This window comes from Colias eurytheme, chromosome 22 (assembly GCF_061535395.1).
Source record: "Colias eurytheme isolate Ceu_HAF_F1 chromosome 22, ilColEury1 Martin Lab GWU primary, whole genome shotgun sequence".
NCBI classification, from domain to species: Eukaryota; Metazoa; Arthropoda; class Insecta; order Lepidoptera; family Pieridae; genus Colias; species Colias eurytheme.
In genome coordinates this window covers 3840627-3862466 of record NC_143001.1, presented here as the reverse complement: position 1 = coordinate 3862466, position 21840 = coordinate 3840627, and the positions used below count along the sequence as shown (strand labels likewise).

The following is a 21840-nucleotide window of genomic DNA, read 5'->3' as shown; positions in this document are numbered from 1 at the left end:
CGGAGCACTGCTAGTTGCTTATAAAAGGTTATAACTGAAAATTTTGATTTCCTTTATTGCAGAATAGGGGTTAAAATAAAACAAAACATGTAGACTTACATATTTATTAGAGATCTGAACAAAATAAGAAATTAAATTATATGTACAGTCTATGTTAAAATTAACTAAATTAGATGTAAGTTAATAGGTACACACTCGTAAGGTATGCGGTAATGTTTAACTTACTCTATGGCAGAGTATATTATGCGACGAATTAGTATAGCGAAATGCGTTACTTTAAAATAAAGGGAAAAAAAGAAAATAAATAAAATTGGATGCAAAAATCAGTCCATCCGTTGCTTAGATTGCTCTTTAAAATAAATAAAACAATTTCATCTCTATATAAATAAAAGTACGTAAAAATTGTACTTCATCTAATAAAAAGTTAAAAGCTATTCGCACGCGCAAAAAAAAGTACGATATTTGCAACAACCCTTATTATTATAAAACCAGCAAAGCTGATATTTCACAGACTGCCAAAAATGGCTGAAAACAAAATAAAATCGACTCCATCAACATAATGAATATATATTATAAAACGTTACATCTTATTATTACTGAGTTGCTAAGGCACTCATTACTACATGTCTCTAAGTTTTAAGCAAAAATTGTGTGTGGGGTTAACGGAGAAAAAATAAAAAAAATAAATAAATGTAAACTGGATCACCAATGCATGCAAAACAAATAATTCAATTCCATGGTGGACTTAACCTAGGTGTATAATACGAATAAATGTTTGTCACATCTTTATGGCCGATGCTAAATGATAGTAATGTTAAGAGTAAGCTTGCTTGGTATTTATTTTGTTAGTTTGCGGCCACCGCTTCTGTCTTTTGATCAGAGTTTGCTGTCACATCTGCAACAATAAAAAATACATGTTAAAAAGAAATACAAAATTTTCTTTTTTAATTACCATTTAGTATTTACTATTATCGCAAAAAACAACGTAACGTTGAGAGTAGAATCATGGCGATACCGTCACGTCATGGAGTAAGCCCACGATTTCGGTATCTTTGAATCTTGCAAAAGAACACTTCTGACACGTGCTCGGCACACACGCTTCTTATTATAATACTAGCTTACCGCCCGCGGCTTCGCCCGCTTTGTCTAAAATCTAATAAATTATATACTAAATCCTTCCTCTTGAATCACTCTATTAAAAAAAACCGCATCAAAATCCGTTGCGTAGTTTTAAAGATTTAGGGCCGATTTTTCAATGCTTGGATAAAACTTATACGTCGAATAATATATAAAACTACCATTTTAAAAACGTATTCTAATTGCCCGTATTTGACAGTTTACGTGACATTCTAATATTATCGTGTAATACTTTATTGGACGGATAAGTTTTATCCAAACATTGAAAAATCGGCCCTTAAGCATACACAGGGACATAGGGACAGAGATAGCGACTTTGTTTTATACTATGTAGTGATGTAGTGATATACCGTTAGTCTTGGTGGGCGAGTTCTGCTGCGAGCTCTTCTGCGATTCGCTGGTGCTGCCCTCCGCTTCGCCCGCTTCGCCCGCCTCGGCTGCTGACGACGTTGTCTGTGGGAAAATATATATTTTAAATACATATTAATTATACTATAAAAGAATTTGACGTCGACTGTACCAAGGAGGCGGCTCCTTGGTACAGTGGACGTGTGAACGCGTGAGCGTAGCACCGAGGGGTCCTCCAAAATGTCTCGGTCTGGTAGGACACAGAAGGCTGATCACCTACTTGTCCCTAAAGCAAATCGATCAGTGAAACAGATGTATAATGCATCTGCCCCTTGCCCCACTAGGGGACATGGGACTTCACTATATAAAAGAAAGATGATGCAAATGGGGGGGGGGGTGAATAAGAGGTACGATACATACCAAACAAAAAAACACAAAAACTACAGTCAAATTGATGACTGCACAAACATAAACATGTTTGTGAATAAATTTCGCATATTCAACAGCAAATTTTAAGTACATATATGATTAATTTTGTTGCATTGTATACTATAACATTTTGTATAAACGATAAATATGTATTGAAATCTAAAAATAAACAACAAGATATTAGGTAGAAGATATAGAATAGTAACTAACACACTTTTTACACTGTAAAAATAATAAATACGTCCTAGTGTATAACTATTACCACTTCATTTATTTAATGGACATCGTTTTATATAAAAAGTTTTTTTATATAAACAAAAACTTTTATGCATATCAATATTTGCTAAATGACTTACTCTATTTTTAATATTAGGTCTTGGCTGAGGAGCTTTCGGCTCTTTGGCAGGGTCGAAGTGACAGTCAAATATCTCAATTAGCTCCTTTATGTCCTCTTCTTTAGCCGATACCGACAATGCAGACAATTGTTTCTCTAAACCTGCAAATTTAAATATGTAAATAAATATAACAATACCTATATATTTTTTTGAAGTGAAAACTTCTTTAGCGGCGTTGGGTATAAAGTCTTAAAACTCGCGTCAGGACACGTGGCCTGATCGAAAAAGCGTAAGACGGATTTTTTCTTTTTTTCTAGCCCTTATATTCCATGCGTAAGACGGATACCATTCCAAAATATCAAACATGCTCAAGTTAAAAGCATAATCAAGTTTTCACTTCTGCCGGCACTCCCGGAGTGCAACCCGTCTTTTTTTTTTATATAGATGGCAACATTGTCTGGCAACCTGCTGCGTTTACATATAATTCATGTAGGGTAGCACTGACAGCCACAAAAGCAACAAATAAAGATGCTATCAATTATATTCGATAACAGCATAGAATAGCTTTGATCTGCTCTCAATACGCGTCGACTATAACATATCCAAATTGCGAAAGCAGCACTTCATCTATACTAATATAATAAAGATGAAGAACTCTTCCGTTTGAACGCACTAATCTCGAGAACTACTGGTTTGATTTGATAAATTCTTTCGGTGTTAGATAGCCCATTCATTGAGGAAGGCCTCATCTTGCTTAGATCAACAGGAGCGGTGCACTGCGGGTAAAACCGCGGAGCACAGCTCGTCTTATATAAGAGCATCACTACACACTCGTTGACCTGCTCCTCTAAGTGTAAAGCCTGGTTTCATCAATTTACAGTTGACCGCAACAGAAAAACGACATCGAATCATGAGAAATAAAATAAAAAATACAGTACGTATAAAATTTTCGGCAAATACGTCCGATCTTAGCCGACCCAACTATAATCAGTCGCTGTCCACACCTAGTCACTAATCACCTGCACTCGCACTAACCACCTTCACTCACACTAAGTGTAAACCAGCCTTAAACCAGGTTTAACTCATCCGCATGCCGCCACAAAAGAGCGGTACCACACACTTCCCGTTGACGTGCCACTTTTACATATAGTCCAACTTATCCGTAGCTCTCGTTGCCTCCACAGCACACATAGCGGCAGTGGCACACACTCACCGGCCACCTGCTGCTCCAGCCAGGCGGCGCGCAGCTGCTCGTACAGCAGCCCCGCGTCGGCGAGCAGCCGCCGCAGCTGCGTGACGCGCTTGCGCTCGGGCCGCGCGAGCCGCAGCAGCGGCGCGAACACCGGCCGGAACGTGTTCTGTCTGCAAACGGCATTACATTTAAATAAGTCAATGTAAAAGTGTCTAAAATTTTTGATCCATATCATTTTTGAAGTGAAAACTTCTTTAGCGGCGTTGAGCACTCTTTCTGTAATGGGTATAAAATCTTAAACTCGCGTCAGGACACGTGACCTGATCGAAAAAACGTAAGACGGATACCATTCCAAAATATCAAACATGCTCAACGTTAATAATCAAGTTTTCACTTCTGCCGGCACTCCCGGAGTGCAACCCGTCTTTTTTTTATTATGTATGTATGTTAACATTTATTTTCAGAAAAGATTATTATCAATATCTAATTTAAGTAACATCTTTAATCCGTGATAATATGTTCTAAAAAATGATTATCACATCATATATGTTCATTTTACATAGATATTATTAAAGATATATATTATATAGCATATGATAGAAACTTTTATAGAAATCAATTATTTCACATGATTTTTCTTCTCTCCTCACCTTTCTAGAAGTTTCTTAAGATTATCTAAGGCCTCGAGCTCCGTGTGAATGGGTCTAGCCCAGGCGCGGGCAGTTTCAACCATGTCCTTGCTGGCCGCCGACCCTTCACCGCCACCGCCCACTTCTTGCTGCTCACCTAGACACAAATAAAAATATAAATTTATAAAGAATAGAAAAAATTCGATCACGAGGCGGGACTCGAACCCGCATCCTTTCGCGCCATTCCGGGGCGGATGCCTGACCAACTCGGCCACTCGTGACCCGCCAGAACGATCGAATTTATTCTATTCTTTCAGTTTTATATAGACACACCGCGCGCCACCTATTGAGATGATTAACAACCATCTCAACCAATTGAATGAATTTATATTTATAAAGCATTTGAATGCCATAAAACAAAAAAAATATCAATTCCAACAAATAAAAATGTTTATACTTAATAACATCTCTTCAAATATTTTATTACAATTTTTAGACATGCTCGATTAATAAAACATATATGTAATATGTAATATGCTAATATTACTTATAAATGTAAAATATTAAATGCTATAAGAGTGAAAAACCATTTAGTCACCATCTGTGAAAATTTCAACTAAAAATTTGTCACAGATAATGTATCCGCAACACACTACAGCAACACTCGAAACGACACAGACACATCTTCCTTACAAAATACCTTCTCAAAAGTACCACATGAATCTCCATTTTTATTAATACAAAGTGCACTTACTCTGCGACAAATGCTCCACAATCCGATATGCAGCGGTTGCCCTATCGAGCGCGCTGTCCACAGATAACGTATCCGCATCTAGCAACACTCGAGCTAACATTCGCAACGATACCGACTTGACCATCTACTTACACATCTCGCTTACAAAATACCTTCTCAAATGAACCATATAAATTGCCACTTAATTCATACAATGCACACTTACTCTGCGACAAATGCTCCACAATCCGATATGCAGCGGTTGCCCTATCGAGCGCGCTGTCCACAGATAACGTATCCGCATCTAGCAACACTCGAGCTAACACTCGCAACGATACCGACTTGACCGTCGACTTGCACTTTTCAGCGGCAAGCGCGTAGCTGTCTGTGAAACCAGCCACTATGGACTTGAATCGGTCCAAGAGCTTATAGCTGTAACAATGTATCAAAATGTTATTGTCGTGGCCATATCGTAGATTTGCTCATTTCATGATATGATCGATCATTTCACGAAATGGTCGCATTTCATGAAATGGCCAACATAGTTTGATCAGATCGTTAAATCGTCAACGTTTCACGATTTGGCCATCCACATTTGGCCAGATCGTATAAAATATAAAGAGTCCAAAAATATAAAAAAAATCAGAATATTCTAAAAACTTGTTTAATGTCATTTAAGTTAGTGCCGCGGCAGCGGCCGGCGAATGCCAGAAGCGAATCGTTTTTGCAATAAAAAACAGTTAGGTTAGGTTAGGTTAGACTTTGATAAACAACGCACGAGCCGAGCGAGCAAAGCGAGCGTGCCGCGGTAGCGGCCGGCGAGTGCCAGAAGCGGATCGCTTTTTAAAAAACAAACAATTATAATACTATAGTAGGATATATAAATATATGTATATCCTAAAAGAAAAAATGCGTCTTAAATTATTTTATTTAAGACGTATTTTTTCTTCAATACATATAAGATATCCACATTTTCCATATTACTCGAACAGTCGTAAATTCTTTGCTATGACTTTCTTCATATTGTTATTAAACGAATTATGACGTTTTTAACTGCGAATAATTAAATTTTCGCCAGCGGCCGCCATCTTATCACATAAACACAGAGCTTGCAGCGCCTCTACCAATGATTAATGTCTATTTTACGATATGATCAATAATTTTGATCATTTCATGAAAAAACCGCGCGTTTAGTTGGCCATATCGTGAAACGATTTCTTATTATTGATCTGCTCAAGCCACATCATGATGTGGCCAAACTAAATTGGCCATTTCACGAAATGGTCGCATTTCGTGAAATGGCCAATCATATCATGAAATGAGCAAATTTACGATATGGCCACGACATTATTACAATAATTAATTGTATGTATTGAAGATTATATGAAAACAAACCAATTAAAGTTGTGTGTGTGTGTAGTTCTAAGTCATTGAAACATGAGAACATGACACATGTCCTAAAACCAAAATTTTCTTTTTTTTATTATGAACAGTGATCACACAGTTCCATTTAACTTGATAATTGTGTATTCAACAGTAGATTTTATTCACAATGTCACACACTTATACATACATAGTAAAACATATTTACAAATATCTTACCGAGTAAGTGCTTCCAGAAGCATTGTAGGGCTAAGGCGTCTTGGCTCATGGTAAATTAAAATAATGCTACCATCTCCCTTCTCTTTTTCCAACCAGTCAAGAAAATCTGTTAAGGCAGATATCTCCGACTTTGTCTTCAATATCTATAAATAAATGAATACTTTAGTAAAATACTAGCGACCCGCCCCGGCTTCGCACGGGTGCAATGCTGATACTAAATACACTACAGAAAAACTGTGAACGTTGTATATAAAAACATAGCGGCCCGCTCCGGCTTCGCACGGGTATAAAATATATAGCCGGGAGGCCGGCCGGTACCGCCGCAAACGCTACGTCCCGCAATTTTTAAATCTGTAATATCTTCGAAAATATTCACTTAAATCATACGGTGTAAATGGCCATATAGATCTATATTAAATGAACAATGTATTCAAGGTATTTAATTGGATAAGGATTAATGCTGTATTGGTTAAAATCGCATCGGAAATTAGCCATTATTTGTCGTAAAAAGTAAATGACAAAAAAAAGTTATTGTGGGTTATCCATAAGAGTTAAACATAGACCATCGCGGACTTTTCTGTAGACCTTTTCAATGTGTATAATACTTAGTACATTATTTTGATAAAACTCGTAGGGTTCAGCCTGCGTTTGCAATGTAAGCGGAAAAAATGTAATTTTTTACGACATCACATTAGAAACCTCAAAAATAACAGTACTTCTCCACTATTTGATGGATTTTATTATACATATAAACCTTCCTCTTGAATCACTCTATCTATTAAAAAAAACTGCATCAAAATCCGTTGCGTAGTTTCAAAGATTTAAGCATACAAAGGGACATAGGGACATGGAAAGCGACTTTGTTTTATACTATGTAGTGATGTATAAATAAGCCAAAACTAAGGACACATAAATGTTTTCATTTTTATGTATAGTTACTTTTTCCTTATACATATAAATTATTTTTAGTTCCATTCAAAACCAGTCAAGTTCGAAATAAAAGAATTCAAAACCGAAAAATATCTTTCGATTTCGTATAAGAATTAGTGGTAGAATTATTAGTTATATTTTGTAGATTTATTCAATACAATAGAAAAGTTTATAAATTCTCACCTTATGTGTAACAGTGTCCTTCAACATCCTATATCTACCAACAGTGACAACTCTAACATTATGCCTCCGTCTCGCTCCTGGATTCAGATCCCCATATGGCATTATATATTGCGAGTATGTTTGTTTTGGAGTATACGCTGCTATTTGACATATCTAAAATTAAACATTTTCAAGTAATTTCTAAAAAAAATCACTCTCTCTAAAATCACTAAATACAAGATACAATGCAAAAATAAATAAATAAAATGTAATGATAATATTTTATTATGAGTCACAACAATCATCATATTAATACCTACTTTAAAAATAATAATAGACAGTAAGTATGATTTATTAGAAGGAATCAATTATTAAGATATAGATAGATACAATAGATATGTGTACCTTAATACATCTGATATAAACAATAAACATTCAACAATAATAAAACATAGTTCTAAAATACATCTATTAACAGCAAACAATAGGTAAACAATTGCAACTTAAAACAGTCAGCAAATTGTTGTAAATAGTAAAAAATCCGATATCACATGCCGCACCTCATCGATAAGCCTCCGGCCAGTCGTATCCATGTCCCATCCTACTAACGAATACTTGCCAGGGGGCAAGCCAGCTGGCTTTTCTGCCAGAGCTGGCAACACCTCAGTAGGTGCATCGTTACCATTCACCTTGGCTTCCGAAACCATTGCCATGTACACTTAGTTTAACTGCAATTATAAATAAAAAATAAACACCTGTAGATTTAAAAAAAAATTAAAAATATGATTAAATTGAAATGAAAATTACAGATAAAACAAAAAATATTTGAGGGTACTTTAAAATTAAGTTGAATCCAGTAAATTCTATGAACACTCAAATATTTAAACGTCTCCTAAGTATATATTTGTCTATCAAATGACTAGAACTTTAGTTTACACACATTATGAATCAAGTCTATTTATAAATAATGTAAGAAGTGAAAATGTCAGAAACAAATAGGTACATAATGATAAAATTTAAATATATTGAAATTATATCTCCTATTAAATTTCAGTTTCTTATTAGATTAGAAATAACAACCTAAAAAACATTCACGCCGCTCTAAAACAAGCAGTCAAAAGCTAATCGATTGATCGTATCACTTTTTTTTAAACCTGACTCATATTGTCATAGTAACCAAAATAAATGATCGTCTATCTCTGTACACTAAACTTATCTATTTTTAACATTCAATAATTCTGAATAACGAGAAAAATAAATAGAAAATAGGACACGTGGCTATCTTTTCTGAGGACATTTTGCCCCACCCCAATATGTCAAAATAAAACATAAATTACTTACTTTTTTGTTACGATGTTTCTGCAATAATAATAAGTTTATTATCTCAAAATATGAGATATATTGTAATTCTATATTAACAGCAAAATAGAAATATATTTAAAAAAATATCACAATCAACTCAGCACAGCACGTGTGCCGCAATCGGAAAAACGCAAGCAATTTAATAATAGTGCTAAACGTGATTCTATCCTTTTTGATTACAGATAATTTTAATATTTTTATTTAAAAAAATCAACCTGTATAGTATAAAAAGTTATCACTTATTCAATAAAATCTATAATAATTTGGTTAAATATATATGATTTTTCTTAAATTTAACCTTCGTAAATTCAAGTTAATTACGAGGCCTCATACTCATTTGACCACATAATGATTTATTAATTATAATAATAATTTATTTCTTGAAGTAGTCGATAAAATAAAAATTCGAGTTTATGTATTTTATATTCAGATGAGTAATTAAATTCTTAATAAACTGAAAGAATGATTTAATACAAATTACAGATAATCAAATACTTGGATGTTGTTTTGCACCGTTTGCACTTTGCACCTCTGAACAACGATCATATGGAACTGCCATATGCATGTACTTTTCCTGCATACCTAAGTAAACAAATCGGGGTACAAACATGGCGGGCTAGGGACGTTCACTTGTTCGTCTAGTCGATAATATTGTATCGATTGATGATAGAGTTAAGAATGGGTAATTCAGGTAATAAGAATTTTGTCTTTTTGAATGATAAGTATGCAGTAGGTGCTTACCTAGTAAGAGGTACTTCTTTCAACAAAATAAAAAAGATAACTACTTCTATCGGGCAATCGTTACTCGGTAATTCGTGATTCGGATTAACCATTTTGCAATTGTACCTACCTACTAGGGATAGCTGTAGCACAGTATTACCATATTTCCTATAGGAAATAATATTGTAATACTGTGGCTGTAGTGTGTAATCAATACATTTTGATATTTTCGTTCTGCAGTTTTATATGAAACAGCTGATTTTTTTCGCGATTGACAGGGTTTTCTTTATATACCTATGTATCCTCACTAATCCTATCCTATCACTTCCTACTAATATTATAAATGCGAAAGTTTGTGAAGATGGATGTGTAAGTTTGTTACTCTTTCACGCAAATACTACTGAACCGATCACAATGAAATTTAGCACACATATTGAGGGTAACTTGAATTAACACATAAGATAGGTTTTATAATATTATAAATGCGAAAGTGTGTATGTATGTATATTCCGTTTTCACGCTAAAACGGACAAGCCAATTTTGATGAAATTTAACATCGGGTTTTATTTGACCGGAGCCATCCATAGGGTACTTTATTTATTTATTTATAAGCTTTATTGCACACAAACAGAAAATACAAATTTTACTTAATAGGACATATTTAGTCAAAAGGCGGCTTTATTGCTCCAAGCAATTTCTTCCAAGCAACCCATTCGATCATAAGAGCATTCTTTACCCGTGACTTCGTTCGCATGTACGAAAATAAAAAAGAGCAGAGCCGCTGGCTAAAATACATGTGAGTGACTCAAGCAGATGTTCAAGGGCAAGTATAGTTAAATAACAAACACAATTTTTTCATAAAATAATTTATTTAAGTTATAGTGGTTACTATATATGTTTAGGTACATGCGACAGTAGTCACAGATGCGGCAAATGAGCTTGGCCATATACAGTGTGGAAATTTGTTGACGGACCACTTCATTTAAACATTTAATTTTCTTTCTCTGTTTCTCCACTTTTTCTTTTTTTTTCATTCTTCGAGTGCTGAAGCCTAAAACATTAAATAAATTTTAATTATTGATAACAGTTCTCATAATTATACACATGAATCTCAGCATGTATGACTAAGACTATGAAAAAGTTACGTATTGAAGTTCCCTTTTTTTAAACAAGAATTATTTCATATAGGTTTTCTATTCAAGAACTGCTCTTACCAATTCAAGATCCGTGGCATCTTGTGGATGTGAATAACCTGAGCATGATGATTGATCAGTAGTATTTGATATGTCAATTAAAGCAAATTGAGATGGATGGTCTGCCTGAAAGAGATAAAAATGTTACATTAGATATGGTCCCAAGTAATAATAAATAGATTGCTACAGAAATATGGACTCAATGTTTGGTAAATTGTAAAACTTTTAGTATTTTTTTTTTATTAAAATAATTTATTGAACAAACATAGTGTATTATATACTTATGGAAAGTGTAGCTTTCCAACAACGAAAGAATTAAAAAAATTGGACCAGTAGTTTTGAGGTCTTTTTGTGCATACACAATCAAATCTTTCCTTTTTACAATATTAAGTATAGAAAAAGTTTGAGACGATGTAATAAAAGTTTCACTTTAAAAGATTTTAATAATGTAGGTAATATCTTAAAAACTAAAAAATAACTCAGTAGGTTTTAAGTACCAGTCATCACACCACTTGTCTCATGACAGTCTAGGTCTCTAGAGCATTATGTCAAAAAAGATATTGTGAAGCATATAGCAATTAGATTAATCGGTCAACAGTAAGGGGGTACAATTTCAATTACTACCTTGTACCTAAAAAAACAAACAGGATGAGCTAAATAAAATCTATACTATAATATTATAAAGTTGAAGAGTTTGTTTGTTTGTTTGAACGCGCTAGTCTAGGGAACTACTGGTCCGATTTGAAAAATTCTTTCGGTGTTAGATAGCTCATTCATCGAGGAAGGCTATAGGGTATATAATATATATCACCACGCTTCGACCAACAGTATTGGAGCCACGGGGGTGAAACCGCGCAGAGCAGCTAGTTGTTTAATAAAAAGATTGATGAATTATTTACCTTTGCAAATACTGTTGGGATAGCATCATCTCTCAATCATACAATGTTTAAAGTCTTATTAAATGCGCTCTCTTCAAAGTGCAATGAGCACACATTAATGTTTTTAGTTCCTGGCCGGATATTTTCTATGCCAATCTTTTCCAACCATGCCTTTCGCCGGGATTCGTTACTTGGTAAACTAAAACGAGAAAATATACAACAATATATAACTTCGCACGTAATTAATAAACAAATTAATAATTTATCGATAAGGTGTTTATGCGATGATGTTCGACACTAGCACTCATGTTTATGTTTTCGATGCAAATGAAATAAGGAGAATATTGCGGGTTTCTACAGCTCATAATAACTAAGACGATTAAATGTAAAATGATTAAAAGATTTCTATACACTTGATAATAAATACACTTTAATATAAGCAACAATTTAACAAAATGTTAGCCACTTACCGTTGAAAGGTTAGATTCGGCCTGTTTTTGCTTTGGCATAGGCCACAACCTACTATAGAACACTTCATGGTACCTATTATTATTTTCAATTATACTTATTACACTCGATTATGGTCGAAAAACACTGGAAAATCATAAAAATTTCACAATTACATCTTCTCACATGTAAACAAAACCGTATACTAAGATGGCGTCCGCGCAGCAAAGGTACATCGATGCCAATGAAGAGAGCGCTAATAAAAAGAGTGTAGATGCTTTTTCTAAGGTAAAACCACTGTTGTGAGAAAGAGATGGGTATATCATTATTATTTCCGCGTCAAATTGAACAATTACGGCAGTTCCATAGGATTCTTTGTTCTGAGCTTTGCACGAATTGAAAACAAAGATGACATAACTGTCATTGAATTTTATTGAAATGACAGTTGACAATTGACAAATTAGAGTCGAGCAGTCGAACATTGTTTTGTATTGTGAATTTTGTAATTAATGATCAAAATTGTATTAAATACTCAATAAAATATTTGTTTTAATATAACTACCTTCATGACAACTTGATTTAAAATGTCTGAAAATATAGAAGATTACCAAAATCAAATTATTTTAGCAAGAACAGAAATTAAAAATTTAAGGTATTGGATGGGATGATGATATAAACTGATAATTTTGTATGAAAAGTAGTTTTAATCATATTAATTCCATTTGAACTTAAATTTTTGTGTTCTAGGCAACGCATTTCGGCTCTAAAACATGAACACATAAAGGAAATTAAAGAAATTAAGGGGTTATTAAACGATCTTCGATGCGTTAAATGCGCCGAAAAAGGTAACATAGATTATAGTAGAGCCATTTTAATAGGCAACATTTGACAGTTCAACAAAAATCAACAACGTAACCTAGTAACGACGACATAGAATAACATGATATTTCGTTTTGTTAGAACTGCACATTTGCTTAACTTTTTTCAATTATGATGCAATATACTTTTTTAATAATGACCGATGCAACTAATTTTAAGATTTGATTTTACTGATAAACCATTCTAAACATAATAAACATTTTCTTATTTAAAGAACTGACGTCGCTACAATTTTGTGTCAATAAACCTTTTTTCTTTATAAATACCAGAGACGTTACTCTAAAAATCGAAATCTGACATCTAGAATCGAATGCATTGGTTTACTTGGGAATAAAAATCATCATAAATTATTGACATGTGTTTCAAGTTCGATTGACAATTGTTTCAAGTCCGTATCAATTAATTCGCTTTAATCGATGTTTTTAAGCAGGTTACCACCCTATGAAGATAAAATTGATAGACTTCAAATGTTGCCTATTAAATTGGCTCAACTATACAAATATTTATGAAGAAAGTGTATAATAAATATCATTAATATTGTACATATATCTCTTTCAATTGATTCAATTAAACAGTGTGTTAAAGTCTTATTTATGTGCTATCAAATCATAGCATTTAATCCGAATTATGTCCTAATATTATAAATGCGGAAGTAACTTTGTCCGCCTGTTTCTTCTTCTCGCATCAACCACTAAACTGATTTGGTTGAAGACTATGTAACAAAGCCACTCATGGAAAGGTACTATAAAATAAATATCCCTTCCATTAGAAGGCAGTGTAAGGCATTGGTTATTCTTATACTATGGCAAACAAAAATAAATCTAATTATATATTAACTAACTGTATTTAAAAATTTCTAGCTACACAGTACAATCCAAGGCAAGAATCAGATAATGTAATTGCACCCGTCTCAGACAATATAACATACAGTCCTATTGGATTCATTGAAACAACATTTGAGAATAAAAGAGCTGTACCGAGACAGCCTTCAATACTATCACAGGCTAAAGGTGTGGTTGTTATCAATACAAACACATTTAATAATCCGGAACATGCTTTAAGTGGATTGGAAGAGTTTTCTCATATGTGGTATGTTCATTGAAATATTAAAATGGATAAAGATCTTTTTACATTAGTAATTTAAATATTTAAGAAATGGTATCACTGCAGTAAGCAATCTCTGTCAATGTAATGTTGCAAATTATAAAAATACTTATGTTTCAACCCTCCATTGTATGATATAATAAATGAATGTATAATTGACTATTTTATAAGATTACTAGCTTACCGCCCGCGGCTTCGCCCGCTTTGTCTAAAACCTAATAAATTATATACTAAAACCTATTATCTATTAAAAAAAACCGCATCAAAATCCGTTGCGTAGTTTTAAAGATTTAAGCATACAAAGGGACATAGGGACAGAGAAAGCGACTTTGTTTTATACTATGTAGAGATTATTATAAAGAATAGAAAAATGCATATTTATTTGTTATAGTTAATCATCCCATATAGTTAAATCACCATTTTAATGTACTAATTTTCATCAGTATCTATCATTAAATCAAATTTTTCAGGATAATATTCCACTTTCACTCCACGGCAAGTAATAATGTACCAGCCAAGGTGGCCCCACCACGTCTTGCAGGTGAAAGAAGGGGTGTGTTCTCAACAAGATCACCCCACAGACCATGTCCAATTGGCTTGTCGTTGGTCAAAATACATAGTGTAGAAGGTGAGATTTTAAGTGTATGAAGTATTAAATGTGACTGAATCGTGCTTACTTGAATTTTTTAATTATAAAGATGTGTGTTTATAATTTAATGTTTAATTTTAAAAAAGGTATCAAAATTTAATATGTAGTCATTCAGTCAATTTGAACTTAATTTGCTCTCTTTGAACATATGATGAAGCCAATTTAGAATACAGGAAAATGCCTTCAACCACCTAAAGTTATAACTTGGATATTTTATGTGCAATGTCATCATTACTTGTTTGCAAAATTAACACAAATAAGAAATTTAGGTCTAAAATAATTATTTACTGCCCTTTTCCTTGTAATAATATGACACAAGAGACTTCTTGTGTCATATTACATATATTTTTCACACATATATTTTTAATTTACAGGTAACAAAATTTATTTCAATGGTGTTGATATGATAAATGGTACCCCAGTCCTGGATATAAAGCCTTACATACCTCAGTATGATTATCCAATGCAATCTTTCGAGCCAGTACTCGATAGGCCTTTAACAGAGGGTATAAGTGACACATTGACTCTGGATAATTTGCAAATAGATGACGCTCAGGATTCAATAAGGTTGGTAATTCTATAACTAGTATAGAAATAAAAAACAACTGCTTTTGATATTACTTTATTCTATTTTATAATATAGAAATCTTATTTTATAATAAAAGATATAAAAATAATGTGAATATAAATGCTTTATATTATATTGCTAGTTACAATTTAATAATATATTCTCTTCGATCACTAATAACAACTGGATATACAATTAGCAACAATAACTCTAACATTTGTTCAAAAAAGTAAAATTTATGTATGTATAGTGAACACTGACCAGCTAATAAAATATGTTTGCTTTTAGAATGTTTCGTGACTAAAATTTAGACAAACACATTTGAGAATAGATTGGAATTCGTATTTGTATATTATTGTGTATCCAGTTGTTTTTAACCATTGATGTATATTCCCAATATAAATTCTAAAAATGTTTACATAAAAATATTAATTATTCTAATCGAATATTCTACTGTCACACAGTATACAGATATAAATTGTAATTATCATGCACAATGCACATACATTGCATAGTCCTACATAATAATATAACTAAAATACAATAAACATCTCTCTTTTAGCCTAAGTCCAAGATTGATAAATCCGATTGGAATTGACACTAGTCCTTTATCCGACTCGCCATATGATGACGAAATTCCTTCACCAATAAATCAAGATATCACACCCAGTTTATCACAAGAGTCTCCTTTGAATATAGATGCTGTTGATGGTAGTAGTAGATCGCCAGTACGAAGAGTTGATTCAGAGCGTGGAGCTCCAGACGGACAAGAAAGATTTACCCCTCCACAAAGAAATGTCATAAACCTCAATGATGGTATAAGAGTTCCAAATTGGATAACGAATCCACCGTCACAGTCGTATGACGTGAGATTCACTGATGATGCACTCGAGAGACTAAACAGCCTTATTGGAGATAGAGCAGACACGTTCAAAACAAATATTGAAAGTCTGCTCTCTGATGATCCAAGATCATTGTACGTGAGAACACGGTACCCTGATCATGAATACAGTTGTGTATTAGAAGATTTATCCATAAGTTGTATTTTTGACGCCAATTCGTCTATTTGTACAATTGTTGCCGTAAGGAATGCTGATGATTTATAATGTGTATGCTGCGTTCATTAATTTATTTTGCTAATTAAATGCGTCGTTGGTAACAAATATGTCTTATTGATCTATTGCTTATTTTTTATAAAATATCACACCTGAGCTAAAACTTTCGGCATTTGGCGCGATGATTTCAATGAATCGAAACTTTAAACCGGCCAACGATATAATTTTGGGTGAGTTGTCCTGACTCAATTTACAAATATCAGATGATGGTGTCCATTCGATGTTATCTTTTGAGCACCTGTATTTTATTTCCGAAAGAGAACAAGTGCTATCTTTACTTTCTATAAATTCTACACGGTCGACGTCGTACACCTGACCTAAATCAAAATTCCGTGACAAAGTTTTTCCGCTAAACATGCTACGAATCATTTTTATATTTTCATCATCAATTGTATTGTTTTCCGAGTCCTGATTAGACTGGCAAGATATTTCTTCTACTCCTATTATAATATCTTTAAATAGGGAATCAATTGTTATCCCTTCAACAATTGGACTCCATTCTGACACCATGTTTTTATTAACTGCTCGTATTCTAAATGTATGCATACTGTTAATAGCAAGATTATCGAATGCAAATTTATCACCAATAATATAAGTAAAAATAACTCCGTCTTTTTCAATTTCATAATACTCAGCGTTATTTACCAAAGTCCATTTCATTTCAATGCAACATAATGATGTTCCTTCTTCATCAACTTGAAAATCTTGCGGTATTTTTAAATCTCTATCGATATTTTCTATTTGTCCAAATACTGTAGCTTCGTTTGTATAATTGCTTATTTTTATATTTATTTCATTGAAAGTCACGTCCAGTTTTTTTATTTTAATCAATAAGCATTCTTGAAAAACATCTTTGCTGAAAATTTTCAAATACGGATTTATAACAAAATCTTTTTTTAAATAATAGCAATTATTATTTTTCTCAAAATCTTCATCAGTTTCCACATTAGCTAAGTTAATAGCTTCTCCATTTATAGCAGTTTTTATATGACCAATTTTATTGCAAGCCATTATTTGTAATATTGTAGTTCTTTCTTTAGTCATATTTGTGTATGAACCATTCGTTTTGTTTATCGTTATTGATAAGCTGCCATTTGTATTTAGTTTAGGACCAGAAACATTAACGTTTGTGAAAGCATTTTCGCCATCTAAGTATTTTGAAGATACTCCATCATCTTCGTAAATAGTAAATTTGCTTTCACCATTTGGATAAATAGTAATTATTCTAAGGTCTCTTTGGATTTCTTGGGGATTATTATTCGGCTTGGTTATTGGTATTATCGATCCATCTTTAATGAAAACAGGGATTTTCCAAAGGGGCGTATTAATGTTATTGTAAATTTTGCCGCCTTGAAACCTTTGTCCAGTAAAAAAGTCTATCCATACTTGGTCTTTGTTTGGAAGGAATATACCGTTACGGATAGAACACGTATCTTTACAAGTGTCATTAAAAATTGGAGCTACTAATATGTTTGGCCCCCACATAAATTGATACATTGATTCGTTTGTATATGACGTCGTTTCATCCGGAAATTCTAGAAACATAGCTCTGACCATCGGTAATCCATTTATCGCCTCATATCCCAAAGTGTAATTATAAGGCATAAGCATTGACTTCAATTTTAAGTATGCTCTATTTATACATGTCGCTTCTTCATCGAAAATAAACGGTGTTTTTGGTTTATTACCCCAGCCATCCATATTTAATTGTAATGGTGTGAAGGCTTTCCATTGGTAATCACGTATGTTTATTTCCTTGACACCTCCTGCATAAATACCATCCATATCTGAACCAATAATCGGCATTCCAGATAAACCCGATCCTATATAAGTAGGTATATGAAATCTTATATACTCCCACTCCCCTCCACGCTGATCTCCACTCCATATACCAGAAAGTCTTTGAGTTCCAGCCCAGCCGTCTACCATGATGATCATTGGTCTTGCAGTTTCTTTTGCATTCTTAACGAAAATATCATGAGCATGTTCAACAGCGGATAAAGCAAATGAATATCCATCTCCAATCCACGCCACGTCACATTTAAGAGCAACTACTTCAGCTACGCTGACTTCTTTACCCAAATCTCTTTCTCCTTTCTTGGGATGTAATGGATCAGCAGGTTCTAAATTAGACTCCGTCCATAATGCAACTTTGACACCGTTTTCAAGAGAATATTTAGAAAATTCCTTTAAATTTTCAATATCGCCCTCCAAAGAATCAGTTTGACCGTATCCCGAACCATAACCGTCGTTAGGAATGAACCATCCTAAAGGCATGTCATGTGTTTTATACCTATCTATCATGGCCCGAGCAGAGAATTGATAATTATTTTTTTCGCCATTCAACGATTCTAGAATACCTTCTTTGCCATTCATATCGTTTGGTTTAAATTTTTTATAATACTTTCCATCTTCAAATAAAATAGCACCACGAACATTGCAGTCCACCGGTACCCAATAATCACGGTTAAACGTATTTAGATGTGCTTCATAATAAGCGTATTCGGGCATGAGTAGAGGATTGCCAGTTAATTCGTAATAATCTCTTAAAATATTTCTAGGATTAGAATTTATGAAATAATATGCATCGTAATCTTCACCCCTATGTGAAGTTGTTATTACCTCATTTGAATTATCCTGAAAGTCATATTTGCCTGGCTGCCAAGTATTTCTAAGTATACCGTAACCATACGTCGACCAATAGAAAGGACACGGGGAGGTTACACCACCATCAACCCAATTATTAGTGTTGGCAATATCGATTACATTTCCTTTGTGGGTGAATCTTCCATTTTGCATTCCACCGCCAAAAAAATACTCATCAGCCCGTTGATATGTCGTTTGTTTGCTTATGTTATTTACATACGATAAGGGAATGTATTCAATCAATACGTCTCTATTAGTTCTCAGATCATGTATTTTCATTGTTCCCGTTATCTTATCAAAAATTATATTAATTTCCTTTGTTTCTACGATATATTTGGTAGCAGTACCATGCAACGTCGAATGTTTAAAAGCTTCAACACCATAGCTGGTTTCTTCTTTGTGTATAATTTTTGCGTTATCCCCGGGATTCATTGGTTTTGGATACTCCAAAAATTCTCCTGAAGGTGACATGTAATATCGGAAAACGTGGTCGTTAAGAATGGAGAGTCTAGACATTTCTCCAGCTCTAAATTTAATGAAGTAATAATGTTCTTGTTTCTCCATAAAATCAATGTTTCCCAAAGTTTTACTGTTAAGGTTATCTGCATATGTATCGCCCATTTTTTATATTAATAGTGTACCTGAAAAAAGAAAATGTCTATATATCATGCTCATCACGAAATTTCGAAGATCAATACAGGTAAGTATAACTACTTAAAGATGAAATAATTCTACAAATTAGCTTGTTAGCAGTTAGTACTTAGTAGATATCCACAGAACGAATTGTGCAAAATGTCTTCATTTTTTGTGAAACAAATTTGTAATTTGACAGGGATTTTTTTTATAGTTAATAGATGGAGTTAAGAAGGTACTTTGCAACAAGACGGGACTAACGGGCAATTGCAACAGATTCTTTGTATCCTCTTAACCACACACGGACAAAGTGGCGGGCACCAGTATTATACACGTATTTCTAGTACAAATTATGGCTCGAAAAAGGAATCATAATCAACTCGAATATTAGAAACACATGTGGAAAAAACGCATTGCAAAAATTATCTTGTAAGAGGAAAACGCTGGCTGTTATTATTTTAAAAGAAACCTGTTCACACAAAAAATATGCCAACAGGGAAATTGATTAATAACACCGAAACGTTTGGGATCCAGTTTTATTGTTTATTAAAATTAAAAAATCATAAGGCACCTTTGAATTCTTTATTAATTATTGTATACCCTAATACGGTGAGATAAGATCTACAATATTTTGAAAATTTAGTTGTAAGCGCATTATCTTCTCTTTATATATAAAAATGAATCGCAAAATGTGTTGGTAAGCGCATAACTCGAGAACGGCTGAACCGATTTCGATAATTCTTTTTTTATTATATTCCTTGAAGTACGAGGATGGTTCTTATGTAGAGAAAACGTAAACATGTACCACGGGCGAAGCCGGGGCGGACCGCTAGTAATTAATAATAACTTATTAAGTAATAACTAAAATTAATCGCCGAATGTATTTCAAAGCGTAAAACACGCGCACGGCTGGACCTATTTGGCTACTTTTTTAACGTTTTTGTTAAGACACAAGGTAGGTTCTTCGGTTCTTAAGGAGAAAAAAAAAACAAAAAAGGGGCAATAGGGCAGAACTATTGGGATATTTTATAATATTTGGGATCATTGATGCAAAGTACTCGGCTTCTTTTATTTTAAACTAGAAATCGCACAGGGTCAATGTAGTGTGTTTGAGTCTCACACAAAAAAGTTTAGAAGATTTGAAAAATTATTTGAGATTTGATTGAGTTATCAATGGGGGCCTTATGGCTGGTTCACACTTTGATTAGTGCGAGTGCAGGTGATGAGTAGTACTACGTGTGGACAGAGACTGTTTAGTGCGAGTGTTTAGTAGGCTGTGTAGTAAAGTGAATAGAAGCGTGTTCTATTTTTTTGCGAGTGGACTGCGAGTAGCCACGTCCCGCGCGCCCTCCCTTCCCCCTCACTCGCAGCGTGCCTGCACTCGCACTAATCACCTGCACTCGCAGTCAATTGGACACTACTCGCACTACACACCTGCACTCGCACTAATCACCTGCACTCGCAGTCAATTGGACACTACTCGCACTACACACCTGCACTCGCACTAATCACCTGCACTCACACTAATCAAAGTGTGAACCAGCCATTAATTACGCGGTAAAAATGCAACCCGTTTCCGCAGTACATAATAATATTAAGTATACTTATGTTCATCAGGAATGATTTAGCTTTCTAATGTATTAATAATTTTTCAAATCGCTAAGGAAGTTTTAGAGTTAATTAAATCGTAACGAACAAACCAAAAATCTTATGTAAGTACCTAATATTGAACACAAATATAATTCGATGTGTATGATAACATTTTCTGTTGAATAGTAGGTATGTACCTAGACCTAATTTATGTACAAATCTAATATTAATTTTTGGAATAAAGACAAAACAATAGAATAACTGTTTACACAAATGTTCATGTAAAAAGAAGAGAAATTGGATTCTAATTATATTATGCTTAATAAAATAGTTCACGTATCATAAAAGTACTTACGTGTTTCAGATAAAACGCAGCAGTAAATAAAAAAATATAATTATAATATTGTTGTCGTAATAAAACAAATATTCGTTAATTAATGGAAGCTCTATAAATTTAAACTAGCGTTCGAATTGAACCGCGTTTCAAAACGTCCGCGTCAGCCACAGAATGCCGCGTACACAATAATGCAGAATTAAAATCCCATCGCTATTTATTGTG

General features: G+C 33.6%; 3 protein-coding genes, 1 long non-coding RNA gene and 1 other non-coding gene across 5 annotated transcripts; 1 reads left to right on the top strand and 4 right to left on the bottom strand.

Annotated features, from left to right (window-relative positions):
• Positions 1 to 88: 88 nt before the first annotated feature.
• On the bottom strand, positions 89 to 9012 carry exu (maternal protein exuperantia). The gene is made up of 10 exons (XM_090115165.1): positions 8839 to 9012; positions 8058 to 8225; positions 7519 to 7671; positions 6406 to 6548; positions 5030 to 5235; positions 4092 to 4227; positions 3463 to 3611; positions 2271 to 2410; positions 1488 to 1590; positions 89 to 895 (listed from the first exon to the last, which is right to left on the bottom strand). Exons 2-10 carry the CDS (start codon positions 8208 to 8210, stop codon positions 846 to 848), a joined length of 1233 nt encoding a protein of 410 aa, XP_089971291.1. The 5' UTR covers positions 8211 to 8225; positions 8839 to 9012; the 3' UTR covers positions 89 to 845.
• On the bottom strand, positions 4275 to 4351 carry TRNAP-CGG (transfer RNA proline (anticodon CGG)). The gene is given in 2 exon segments: positions 4275 to 4310; positions 4315 to 4351. It is a non-coding gene; the product is annotated as a tRNA-Pro (tRNA).
• A 1328-nt stretch (positions 9013 to 10340) lies between the features above and the next one.
• LOC149898624 (uncharacterized) lies at positions 10341 to 12476 on the bottom strand. Its single transcript, XR_016458042.1, has 4 exons — positions 12121 to 12476; positions 11672 to 11849; positions 10794 to 10898; positions 10341 to 10630 (listed from the first exon to the last, which is right to left on the bottom strand). It is a non-coding gene; the product is annotated as an uncharacterized LOC149898624 (long non-coding RNA).
• An 87-nt stretch (positions 12477 to 12563) lies between these two features.
• LOC149898623 (tRNA (adenine(37)-N6)-methyltransferase) lies at positions 12564 to 16403 on the top strand. Its single transcript, XM_090114929.1, has 6 exons — positions 12564 to 12749; positions 12845 to 12942; positions 13837 to 14065; positions 14551 to 14708; positions 15104 to 15296; positions 15860 to 16403. The coding sequence occupies exons 1-6, from the start codon at positions 12682 to 12684 to the stop codon at positions 16401 to 16403; spliced, it is 1290 nt and encodes a 429-aa protein (XP_089971055.1). The 5' UTR covers positions 12564 to 12681.
• Positions 16404 to 16446: 43 nt separating this feature from the next.
• Positions 16447 to 21781, bottom strand: LOC149898622 (uncharacterized). Its single transcript, XM_090114928.1, has 2 exons — positions 21637 to 21781; positions 16447 to 19699 (listed from the first exon to the last, which is right to left on the bottom strand). The coding sequence occupies exon 2, from the start codon at positions 19677 to 19679 to the stop codon at positions 16482 to 16484; it is 3198 nt and encodes a 1065-aa protein (XP_089971054.1). The 5' UTR covers positions 19680 to 19699; positions 21637 to 21781; the 3' UTR covers positions 16447 to 16481.
• Positions 21782 to 21840: the final 59 nt, after the last annotated feature.

Excerpts from the sequence above, each read along its gene's own strand:
- exu (XM_090115165.1), bottom strand. The coding sequence starts at position 8,210 with ATGGCAATGGTTTCGGAAGCCAAGGTGAATGGTAACGATGCACCTACT. Across the intron at positions 4,228-5,029 it reads TGTGGAGCATTTGTCGCAGA|GTGAGCAGCAAGAAGTGGGC; the intron begins GTAAGTGTGCAT and ends ATTTGTGTCTAG. Across the intron at positions 1,591-2,270 it reads GACCTAATATTAAAAATAGA|ACAACGTCGTCAGCAGCCGA; the intron begins GTAAGTCATTTA and ends ATTTTCCCACAG.
- LOC149898622 (XM_090114928.1), bottom strand. The coding sequence starts at position 19,679 with ATGGGCGATACATATGCAGATAACCTTAACAGTAAAACTTTGGGAAAC.
- LOC149898623 (XM_090114929.1), top strand. The coding sequence starts at position 12,682 with ATGTCTGAAAATATAGAAGATTACCAAAATCAAATTATTTTAGCAAGA. Across the intron at positions 12,943-13,836 it reads CGTTAAATGCGCCGAAAAAG|CTACACAGTACAATCCAAGG; the intron begins GTAACATAGATT and ends AAAAATTTCTAG. Across the intron at positions 14,709-15,103 it reads CAAAATACATAGTGTAGAAG|GTAACAAAATTTATTTCAAT; the intron begins GTGAGATTTTAA and ends TTTAATTTACAG.